The 11,627-nt window shown below is 42.5% G+C and overlaps 1 protein-coding gene across 5 annotated transcripts in view; it reads right to left on the bottom strand.

Annotated features, from left to right (window-relative positions):
* Positions 1-2,936, bottom strand: part of phf14 (PHD finger protein 14) — a 193,119-nt gene extending 190,183 nt beyond the window's left edge. For 2 of the 5 annotated variants that reach the window (XM_054745836.2, XM_054745831.2), the window contains exons 1-3: positions 2,734-2,936; positions 1,262-1,372; positions 381-1,123 (exon numbers count right to left, since the gene is read on the bottom strand). In XM_054745836.2, the coding sequence (XP_054601811.1) occupies positions 381-1,123; positions 1,262-1,372; position 2,734 (855 nt within the window). In that variant the 5' untranslated portion in view covers positions 2,735-2,936. The remainder of the gene's footprint in view (positions 1-380; positions 1,124-1,261; positions 1,373-2,733) is intronic. The other 3 variants (XM_054745840.2, XM_054745842.2, XM_054745829.2) reach the window with 2 other exon arrangements.
* Positions 2,937-11,627: the final 8,691 nt, after the last annotated feature.

Raw genomic sequence — 11,627 nt, 5'->3', positions numbered from 1 at the left:
AAAATGATCAAATACGGAACATATCTTGCTGTTGGCAGCGTGCGCAGGTCAGAGCGCTGAAGCTCGGAGCTCATCATTATTATGAAGCTAGGGCGCATGAGGCGGACACACACACACACACACACACACACACACACACACAAGCAAAATATACTTGTTTTCAATTGCATTTATTGGGCCCACTTACTTTTTCTTTGGCCCACCCACAAATGAGTTGCTGGCTACATTAATGGTGACATATGACAGACTTCTCTGAGCTCCGCAGCCATTACACTTTTCACCTCGCGCACCCCCTAGCGGCAGCTCTCGCACACCACACTTAGGGAATCCCTGATCTAGAACCTTCTCAGACTTTGTGAGGTGTGGCTGTGTGCTCTCACCTCATTCCCCTTTCCTTGGGACATGCTGTCATTGGTCAGGTCATCATCAAAAGCACTGCTGGTCTTCACCTTCTTCTTGGACTTCTTCACCTCTTTCTCACTATCACTACTACTGTTGTTGTTGTCATCACCATCTTCCTTGTCATCGTTGTTGTCATCATCGTCATCGTCGTCGTCGTCATCATCATCATCATTGTCATCGTCCTCATCGTCGTCGTTGTCGTCACTGGCACTGCCTCCTTCTTCCTCCTCTGTGCCGCCTTTCTGAGCAGCTGCTTTTCCTTTCTTCTTCTCTGCCGTAGGCCTCCAGTCGTTATCGTCTTCACTGTCATAGTCGTCCATCTCATTCAGCTCCTCCATGGTTGTAAAGTCCAAAAGGGGACGGTTCCTTCTGAAATTCCATTTCTTGGGCTCAGTCGGCGACTCCTCTGCATTCCCACTGCCAGCTCCGGATGCTGAGGTAGATTCAGGTTCACCAGCTTCAGCGGGGCTGGGTTCCGCCACCTTCTTGCTCGTCCTTCTACGTTTGGACTGGGTGACAGAGGGTGTGTCTTTGGTGGAGCTATCTGAGGATGGTTTGACCTTCTCCTCATCCTCAGTTAGGTTGTCTTCAGCAGCCAGGTCTTTGGCCCCCTCCTCCTGACCATCATCAACAGAAGCAGCATTGTCCGATTCATTTTCTGAGCCTGCAGCACTGACCTTAGAGCCCTCCTCATCACTGCCATTGCCGGTACCATCAGACCCTATCAGAACATAGAACACAAATGGGTTTGAAACACTTCCTTTAGTGTTGGTCTGTTGTTCCCACAGGTAGAAACAGAGACCACCAGCCTTGTGAACAAGACACAACTCTTGCTTTGCAAAGTTTGGTTAGGGTTTACCTGATGCATCTCCAACTTCAAAGTCACTGTCATCAGAACTGTCATAGTCCAAGGCATCAAGGAGAGAGGCAGCAAGTGGCTTCACCTGCCGTCTCTTCAAGCTACGGTCCACTAACAGAAAAAAACAAGTTTGAGTAGGCTGTCGTGAGCACGCTGGGACATTTAGATGCAGCAGTTCACAACAGAACCTTCTTAAACTACCCAAAAACAATTTATTACAAAAGGATCATAATTTTATGTAAAAATTCTAGCAACACTTGTTCAAAACTATTTTAAATGAAAGTCCATCCATGTCAGAATTTTTTAGACGTAGGTCATCTTTTGAATAGAAATTATGGCATTGTCTTCCTTTTGGTTAAGTCACAGATTCAGTTAGCATTCTGACTGAGTTGGAGAGTGATTTCCACTCTGTACCACAGAAAGTCACAAAGATTTTAAATGTAGAAAAACGTTTTTTCCAACTGTCTTTCCTCACTGTATCAAAAATGATCCAAACCTTGACATGAAAACTAAAGTATTTCCCGAGCCAGGATTTTAGGTGTCCAGTTACGACCCCATTCACGTATTACGGAGTTTCATCAAATTCCATCAATGTCTTCTGCTTTTTTTTTTTTTTTTTTTTTTTTTGCAAATGAACAAAGATAAAAGGTCCTGGTCGAAGAGGCCCATGTCCAGTGTGGTACACACCCTGATACCAAACAGCACTGTGATAACCGTGCCTTTAGACACGCAGACTGACTGATAACCAGAATAACCTGACCTGTTTGCTTTATTAATTTATGGTGACCCGAAATTTTAAAGCAACGTCTGGTTTTCATCACCCTTTTTTTTAATTATTATTATTCAGTACTTTTGTTAGCTACAAATCACTTCTTATCAGGTTTTACTGTCGATAAAGGATCTGAACTTCTGCACATTAAGTTAGTAAGTACATGTAAGTACTTTACTTACTTACATTAGCTGTCCCCACAGCGTCCCCGATTAGCCACTAGCACACCGCTAGAAATCTGAATGGGATTACATAAATGCTAAGCACCAGCTGCTCTGCCCTAAATGTAACCACACAGCCCTAAGTATCCGTGTTCAGCACCACACCATCAACAAAGCATCAGTTACAGTCTTAGCCAGTCGCATAGATTCTTGTTCTCTAAGGTAGCTAACTGTTGTTAGCGCTAGCTAAACTGATTCACAAAAAACTGCGGGGCAGTTTTATTAACAATTAAACCACTTCAAGCAGACCCGTGTATGATAACAGAGCCTTACATGATAGGATGGGGTTACATCACCGGTGAAAGAAACGTATAAAGGTAGACTTTAAACTACATGCTAACACCAAACGCTAATCAAAAGGCTAACACTGCTTTCAACTTCTAACATTAACTTTAGCTTGCTAGCTAGTTAAAACAACGCTTTGTATAAACAACGTGATCGAAATAAGAAGAATGTAAACTCGAAATGAAACAAAAACTCACTGTGAACTCGTTTATTTACAGGACGAGTGAGAACCAAAACAGCATGTTACATCTGGACAATAAGAGCACGGTGGTGACTTAGTTACGTCTGGATGTTGTTTCTATGGAGACAGTAAACCCGATACATCATGGGCCATTTATGCAGCCAACAGACAGATCACTGCAGCACAGATGTACTGATCCAAAGCTTTTGCTCAAGTTTATTTACTTTTTGTTTGTTTTTTTAAACCTAGAAACGTTTAAAGTGAAGTGACCCGGAAGTATTTATTTGTTGAACTCATTTTTTTTCACAAAAACTTTATTAAACAGATTGCAGGTAAAACAACAAATGAAGAATATTACATTTACATCAACAAACAACCAGGAGTGTTCATATATATACAAATGTATGCCCACGTTCAAACATATGCTGTTATTTTGTTAAATTTGCATGTATGAATATAAAACTCTCATCAGTTCAGATAAAAGGATAAACTATGACCAGATTTTTTTAGCAGTTCAAGAATAGAGCAGATGTTATCCAATTACCACAAAATGTTGGCAAGAATTGATGTTTCATTCAATAACGTAAAAAATTAAGTAATATTCAACAGTATAGTGTAAAATAAAAAGATGGATTTTCACTCTGCAGTTCTACTATTTATTTATGCAAATCTCAATTGGGTATGAACTAAACTGTGTGATTCAAACCTGCAAATAATTGTGTGACGGAATAGTCGTTACTTTTCTCATTAAAGCCCAATAAAAACCACTTAGGCACTGAAGCTCATTTTCCTATCTGTGGCAACTCAAAGGGGCCACTTTGGTAATGATGTATTTTATATCTGATACAAACACAGACCCACTGTCAGCAGGTGAGGGGTGACACCTGGTCAGGTCACAGTCCATGAGGCCAACACAAGATCTGTCAGGCTTTTCAAATCCTAGCATTTCACCATCTAAAAGTGTGCATTCACTTGTTATTCCAGCACATTTGCTGTGGTCTCTAGTATATAGTCAACCTCTGTAGAAAAAAGCTCTGGCGTTCCTGTTTCAGGAAGTAGAAGTTAGCTGTGGGTGCAGAAAACAGCAGGATTTGGAATCATTATTCTTCCTGATGTTTGGACATCTTGCATCGGATTGGCAATGCAACTCTAACACTAGGCATGTTTCCATTACCAGAACTCCAGGGTAGTTCCTGGGATGGGGAACTTGACCAGGAGATAGGATGTCCAGGTCTTCTCAGCTGTTGTGTCTCTATTGAAATCCAGCCCTTTTTTTTTTTTTTTTTTTTTTTTTTACCGTGTCCTGTCTGGCTGTGAAGCAAGCAGAATTGATGTCTGAATGCTGGTGACAAGCCTTACAGATTTATTCTCAGGTGGAGCATCAAAGCATTTGCTTTTAATGTCACGCCTGATACTTAAAACTTTATTGTTATTGTTGTTGAATGCTTTGTAATTCCGACCAGACACGGAGACAGAGGTGAAAGAGAGAGGAAAAGAAAAGGTGGGGAGAGAGAGAGAGAGAGGGGGGGGGGGTTTCCACAAAAATAAACAATAATGAACAAGAGTCTGCTTCTAGACCTGCAGAAAAAAGACAAAAAAAAAACAAAGGGACACAAAAAAGGGACACAACAACAATACAACAAGATCTACCTATCACTGCGTCAACTTGATGAAAAGAAAAAAATATATATATATATATGTATATATATATATGTATATATATATATATATATATATATATATATATATATATATATATATATATATATATATATATATATCAACATTGCTTAACTGAAGAATCACGATAATAAATCACAACGCATTAAGTGCCCACCATAGTCTTAAGACATGTGTTTAACGTGCCCAAGCCCATACTTATGAGAGCACCATGTGAGCACCTGTGTGTGTACATGTGCTTGTTTATTTAAGGTTTCTCTATAGGAGCGTCCAACAGAGAGTGTGAGGGACCACAGATCTGCCCCCCAAAGATGCGCAGGAGACGATGGGAGCTCCGAGTCCCAGAGATCCATGCGCTGCCCCAGAATGCAGGAACCCCAAGGAGACTGCAACCAGGAAGGCCCCCGCCCCCCTCGAGAGGCACAGAGGATCGCCCCGGGGGGCCACAACCGGCAGCCGGCAGAGTCCCCGGAGATATCAGCGGCAAGCCCACAGGCCCGCCCGCAGCCTCCCACCCCCTAGCCGGCCGAGCCCGGGACCCAGCGACCCGGGACCCAGGGGCGACCACCCCCGCCGGGGACCCAGCAGAGCCCAGGGACCCAGACCCCACCAGGCAGCCACCGGGATCTATCAGGCAGATGCCAAAATCTTAAACCCCCAGACCCGGTTGCCACGAACACTCAGGCAGACCAAGGCACAAGCCCCCACACCAGGTGTGGCAGGGGGAGGGGGGACAAAGATCTATATCATCAAGAGAAGTTCCAGGAGAGGGGAGGACCCAAAGGCCCCACCTGACATATACAGTCATACACAAACACAGTCACACACTCCCTCCCTCATGCTCACACATGCACATACAACCCAAGACTTACAAAAATGCACGCCGGACATCCACTCATGCTCCCCATACACACCCTATTCACTCTGGTCCCGGTACTGCTGCACATGGGGTACAACCATCACCGGTAACCAGAGTTTGACCCTTTCTGCTGGGGTGCTGATGAGCAGGCTCCCCCCGCCCAACGCTGAGCACAGCAACCCACCACCCCAGACCCCAACCAGACGGCCAGATCTCCCTCCTAGCCTCCAGCCCCAGGAAGCCTAGCATCCAGCCCTTTCAGAACTTGCACAGATGTCAGCGTATCACGGCTGCTTTGGCAGTGAGTAATGTTGATGATCAGCCCCAAAAAGTGCCCAAAGTAACATTAATAATATTAAAAGCATTTATTTTATAGAAGTATATCATAATTTAATCCATTCAGAGGACAAGGGCAGCTGTGAGTTTTGTGAGACAAGGTTAACTAAGTGTGTGGGGGAATTTCCCCATTTTTTCCAACAGCTGTGGGGGAATTCTACTCGGGAGCAGGGGCGGCGTTAGGCCCCGCTACTTTGGCTCAAGCCCCGAATGATGAGACTGGTGTTGACTCAGGTTTGTGAGTCTTATTTGAAAATATTTGTTGTGCTGCTGGTTTGCCTAAAGTTAGCTTACTATCAGGTAAAGTTGTTGGAGAAAGAAAGGGAATATTTACTATCATCTCACACTAAACACTAACAGGAACAATATTCTGCCCTGAATATGCTTAATATGTTGCTTCAGATTAAAAATTATGTGGTACAAGACAAATATATATGATGTTGACTAGTGCATGTCACGTGTGTGTGTGTGCGCGCGCACGTGCACGTGTGTAGCCCCGGATCTTCTTCAGTCCTAAGTCTGCCCCTGCTCGGGAGTTAGATTTTAAATGCGATAGGTGCTTTTTGTTTGTTTTTGTTTTGCTTCCATTCTGCTTCACCAGCTACTCTTCTAATTTTACTGCTGCCGGTTGTTTTGGACATCTGCTGATGTCATTTCCTATTGAGTCACAACCAGTCAGCGTGAGTTAACCGGAGGTTCCGCTCAGCTACTCCAATCGAGCCATTTGGAGTTCCTACTCCAGAGCAGGTACTCAGAAGGTTCCTGAAAACGGCCCGAAAAACGACCGTTCGGACAGCTCGGTCAGGTGGTGACACGCTCATGTCGGGAGGTTCCTGTAATTCTACCCTGAAGTTCTTGTTGTGGAAACAAGCCTACTGATTCTGTTTGTTCTGCAACACTGATATTTTATCTCCACAAATAACACAAGCCTGGAGGCGTTCTGCTGTGTGGTGGAGTTGCTAATGCTAACAGTTAGCTTCTACGAGGCAAGACATGCTCTGCTCTTTCCTGCTGTTTCCAAATCAACAACAGCCTTGGGCAACACGTGTGGTTGAGTCCATGAATGTTCATGTACAGAGTGTCTTAGATCTGTGTGGCTTTACCCGACCTAATCCTTTACCTTGTCCTGTTTTTTTTTTTAGTAGCTAATGCAGGACATAGGGATAGAAAACTATTTTTACATAGCAGCCATATCAGCGGTACCGATCGTTTTTCAAAAAGAACACATTTCATGTGTTTCTCAGTGAGCCTCATCTTTAAATCCTGTTAAATCTTCCATTCTTTAATCAGTCAGTTCTAATTATGTGGTCACTTTTTTCCCATAAGGATGCAGATGCAAAAATTAGTACTTTGGCTTGTTTTCAAACTTTGTTCCTGTTGTCATCCTTTGACTTTGCCAGTTTGGCAAATAAGCAACGATTAAAATAAATGAGCCTAGATTGATGCTGATAGTTGGAACAGGGAAGACTGATGGGCCAAGCGAGCAAAAGGGATGATTACAACTGTCCTCGCTCTATGACAAATGGCCTTGTATTGTTTGGACTGTAAGTATTTTTTTTAATCACTTTGCATCACAACACTCCGGAAATATCACAGCAGCCATCTTTTACATCATGGCTATCAACACGGTCATCGTTTTCCATCAGGCCCCGTTTAGAGCAGCTCAGAGCCGTCACTCCGCAGACCTGGTGTCAGAAATTAAATTACAGCTCGTCAAAAAGATTCTGCAGAAGCTCATCAGGGAGGCCGCTCCATCTACAATTTCATAGTAAGATATAAGATTACACATTTTTATTGTCATAAAAAAATCTTTAAATGAACGCATGAATCCAAACGTGCATTAGCACAACTATTAAATAATAATCTGACTGTTAATAAAATTGTTTTATTATCTGATTGTTTATTTATTTATTTAACTTTTGTTTTTCAGGTGGATAAACTGCTTAAGATGGGACATCAAACAAACAAACACACAAATTCATCATTATGCATTTGAAGAAAAAGCTGGTACAGTTTGGCTTCACATAAACACAAACCGTGCAACTTCATTGACGAAGTGATGAGATGGACCTTAATTCAGTGGGTAACGTATTCCAGTCCTGTGGAGCTTTTTGCTAAAGGCGAATTTCCCCACCTCCTTTTCACACCGAGGAACAACAAATGATGGTTAGACGAGCAGGATACAAGGAATCAATGGGAACCAACAAAACTTTCAGATAAGATGGAAAATTCAAATAGATACATTTACAAATAAATATTAAACAGAGTCAATAAAGGTTTTTATAAGCTCCAGCTACTTTAACATGTCTTTGTGGACCGTTTGTCCTCTCATGCAAGAGTCCTTAACCACGGGATTCATCTTTTCATCCTGATATTAGTCAAAACTAAACAGGCCAACAGTAAGTGAAGCAGTTTGTAATAGTTCAGTTTGGTTTTGCTTCACTGGTCCATGCAGTCAGAGGTTTACTCCTCATGCTCCTGTAGGTCTAATTTTGACTCTTTTGATGATTCTGTTTCCAGGTGGAATGATTCCACCGCTGACGGCTTCAGTGAGTTTACAAGCAAGAACTGGATTCGTGACATTTATTTATTATGGATTTTCTTTCTCCAGGTCATAATTATTCATGCACACTCAAAAATGAACATTCCACTAAATTTGTTAATAGAGGATGCTGAAGGCTTCTTGAAGGGCTTTTAACTTGAAAAGGCTCATGAACTTCCTGTTGGTGATCTGACCACAGAGGCCCAATCCTAATACTTGCACTTCCACCCTTGCACCCTTCAAATGAGTGCGTAAGGTGTCCCGATTCTCAAGTGTGGAAATTGACCATGCCCCTTTTGCACTCTTGATTTGCACTTTTCCCAAGTCAACTTCCACAATCCATTGCTGAGTGGAAATTTTGAGAAGAAGGCAGAGCAAAGGCTCCATTGCAATTTGAAAATATGTATTTTCAAACAACAGTAGTTAATTTTAAGATGATCAATAATATTTATTCATCCTCTGACAGTTTTAGACAAAGACTTAACGCGGACACCAATAAATGTATATTTTGTGTGGTTGTTAGTTTGAAAGTTGTTAATAAAGACTGTTTAAAACCAGTATCCCGGCATGTGTTGCAGTCAATGATGTAATGCTCCCTGTCTCAATTCAGCAATGGCTTGCACACTTGCCTTACTGCGCACTTCCTCCAAGTGCACTTTGCTGAGGACCGTATGACGCAGTGCGAGTATTGGAATTGGGCCCTAGAGTAGCAGCGGGCCGCCATTTTGGATGGGTCTCCATTCACCCCAGTGCATTTATTTCTACTAAGGAAGGTGTTTGCCAACTAAAAAACAAATTTGTTATATTTTTCACGGAACCAGATATTTGGTATGGCATGATGGTTCAAATATAAAATAATGAAATGAAATAATTTAAACAAAAAATCCCAACAGGTAAACTAGAAAAGTCAATAGTAATCCCACAAGATCTGTTTTCAATAGTGCACCAGTTGCAATCGTAGGCTGCACAAAAACAGACATAGTTGCTCCCCCTGCTTAGACTTAGGCCTAGTCCACACGTAGCCGGGGTTTTTAAAAAAACGAATATCCGCCCCTCCAAAAACTTGCATCTACACCACCTCGTTTTAAAAAACAACTCTGTCCACACGTACTCGGATAAATACGTTGTTAAGGACATGCCAGACCTGTAGGCGGCAGTACTTCCCCCGTTCTTAACTTCGTCCTTCGTCTGTGGTCTTCCACAAGGAGCAGTAATTCCGCTTGCAAAAACAAACAAGCAAAAAGCGCTTGGACAATTGATAAAGCGAGCGCAGCTCTGAGGGCATCCATGCTGTCGGCTAGTGTAAACACAGGTCGCACACGTGATGTCAGCATCTTTTTGTTGCGGAAAGTGACGTTGCGGACCTTAAAACTCCGGTTTTGTCTGTCCACACGCAGACACCCAAAACGGAGAAAACGCAGATCTTCACTTTGGCCGGAGTTTTTAAAAAGATCCGTTTTCGTGTGAAAAAAACTCAGTTTTCGTGTGGATGACAGGCCAAAACGTAGAAAAATATCTACGTTTTGGCAGATCCCCGGCTACGTGTGGACAGGGCCTTAGTTGGGTTTGGAGAGTGAGGAACCCATCCAATATGTCGGCGTTGCTGTTAGGCTCTCCAACGCCCAGTGGAGCGTCTACGTATTCATATGATCCTGACTGCTGCTGCCTGGGGCGGACCTACTGGGGTGGCACGGGGAGGCAACTGTCTACAAAAAGAAAGCCTCTCTACCCCTGCTGCTTCCCCAGCTCAGCAGCAACACATTCAAGAAGTAGTTGTAGCAAACGGAACATCATGAACGTGGATGTTACATGTTCGATTACCAATCATGACTTTAAGCTACATTGGCAAGTTTGCAAAACAGGCTCATTTGTTTAATGCTTCTTATCAACATTGTAAAATACAGAAGTATAGCTATGAATACTCTGTGGAAATACATTTTACTCTTTAAAATCATCAAGTGGTTCTATGTCATTTATCTAGAAACCTCGGCCAATAACACAGCTCGGGCCGAAGCCAACGACTGGACCATTCGGTGGTCTGTCTCACCATACCACCACACTTCTACATTTAACTCGTTCCTTCTCTCTCTGTGTGTGTGTGTGTGTGTGTGTGTGTGTGTGTGTGTGTGTGTGTGTGTGTGTGTGTGTGTGTGTGTGTCTGTGTGTGTGTGTGTGTCCAAAAGTGTCATGTAATCTATCCCACCCTTAAAACATTTTGACCCTCCTCCGCCACCCCGTACATTTTGTTCTAGGTCCGCCCCTGGCAGCTGCTAATTTACCTTTGCAGAATGAAAAAGATAATTGACAGCTCTTATTACACTGACTCCTTCAGATGGAAGGAAGTTGGATCTGATGCTCAGGAACCACCAAGGCTTAAGAGTGGATGGAAACTTCAACCTCAAATACTTTTCTGACGAGCATTTCAAATGTCCATCCATAAGTAGTGTTGATGTTTTAAAACAATTTTGACAAAAGGAAAAAAAAAAATCACATGGACACAAAAGCACCTGTTGCCCTTTCTCTGCTGTGTTTCCTCAAAAATCCTGCCTGACTCAATTTAAATGGAATATTCCTCTGAATGCTGTTAGGGTTAGGGTTCTGGCTTTAGTTTGTGTTTCTTAGCGTTTAGTGCTCTTCCTTTAGCTGCTGATGGCTCTGTCATTATCATCTCACTTACTTTAGAATCATCCAAAATATAAAACACTTTCCTTTTGTGTCCTCTCCTCACAAACAGTTTTCTTCCAAACAGAAAATAACAGTTAGCTGGGTGTCTGTTTAACACTACAGAAATATGTGCAGCAAAATAAAAGTTGGCTATAAAAAATTAGATGATTAATTAAAAACAATCTGCTTCAGGTCACTTCAAGGAAGAAACACACCCCACTAAGCAACGCTGAGGATTGAAAGTGGATGCAAAGAGGAATAAACGTAAGCAGGACCAGTCGGGGGTGTTTATCTGAGTGATGCAGAAGGGCTGCAGACTCAGAGAGGAGAGCTAGATCATGAGAAAATGTCTGACCAAAAATATCAGTCAGCCTGATGAGCCAAAGGACAGAAGCAATTACACCCAGAGCAAGAATAACACAAGGTTTAAGGAATGAAAACATCTCTATAAGGGTGTGAGGTTTAAAACCTCGTCCAAGCAGAAGTAATTGGCCTGGATGTTATTTATGAGTGGAGAAGTAAAAAGTAACAACACCTCTCTGTGATCTACAACCTTGCTTCATCTCCAGATTTTGCATTTAAATTGGAATATTTATTTACTCATATGATGTAAATCATGTGCCACCGCATTCAGCGTTTATCTTTACAAGACAGCTTTTACATTTCACGTAGGATGTGTGAGAAGTCCACGGTGTTTCCAACCCATCGGCGGTGTCTGACGATGTCTCACTGCAATGAAACCTTCACTGGTAACCAATTACTTCTGAGGCATCCAGAACAAATTGTGTTTTAGAAAGTGCCATTTTCAAGTCTCTTAAATAAATTTGAT

The sequence above is a fragment of the Nothobranchius furzeri genome, chromosome 11 (assembly GCF_043380555.1).
Source record: "Nothobranchius furzeri strain GRZ-AD chromosome 11, NfurGRZ-RIMD1, whole genome shotgun sequence".
In the NCBI taxonomy this organism is placed as follows: Eukaryota; Metazoa; Chordata; class Actinopteri; order Cyprinodontiformes; family Nothobranchiidae; genus Nothobranchius; species Nothobranchius furzeri.
Note: the sequence above shows the minus strand (reverse complement) of the source record. Positions and strands in the feature narration are given on the sequence as shown.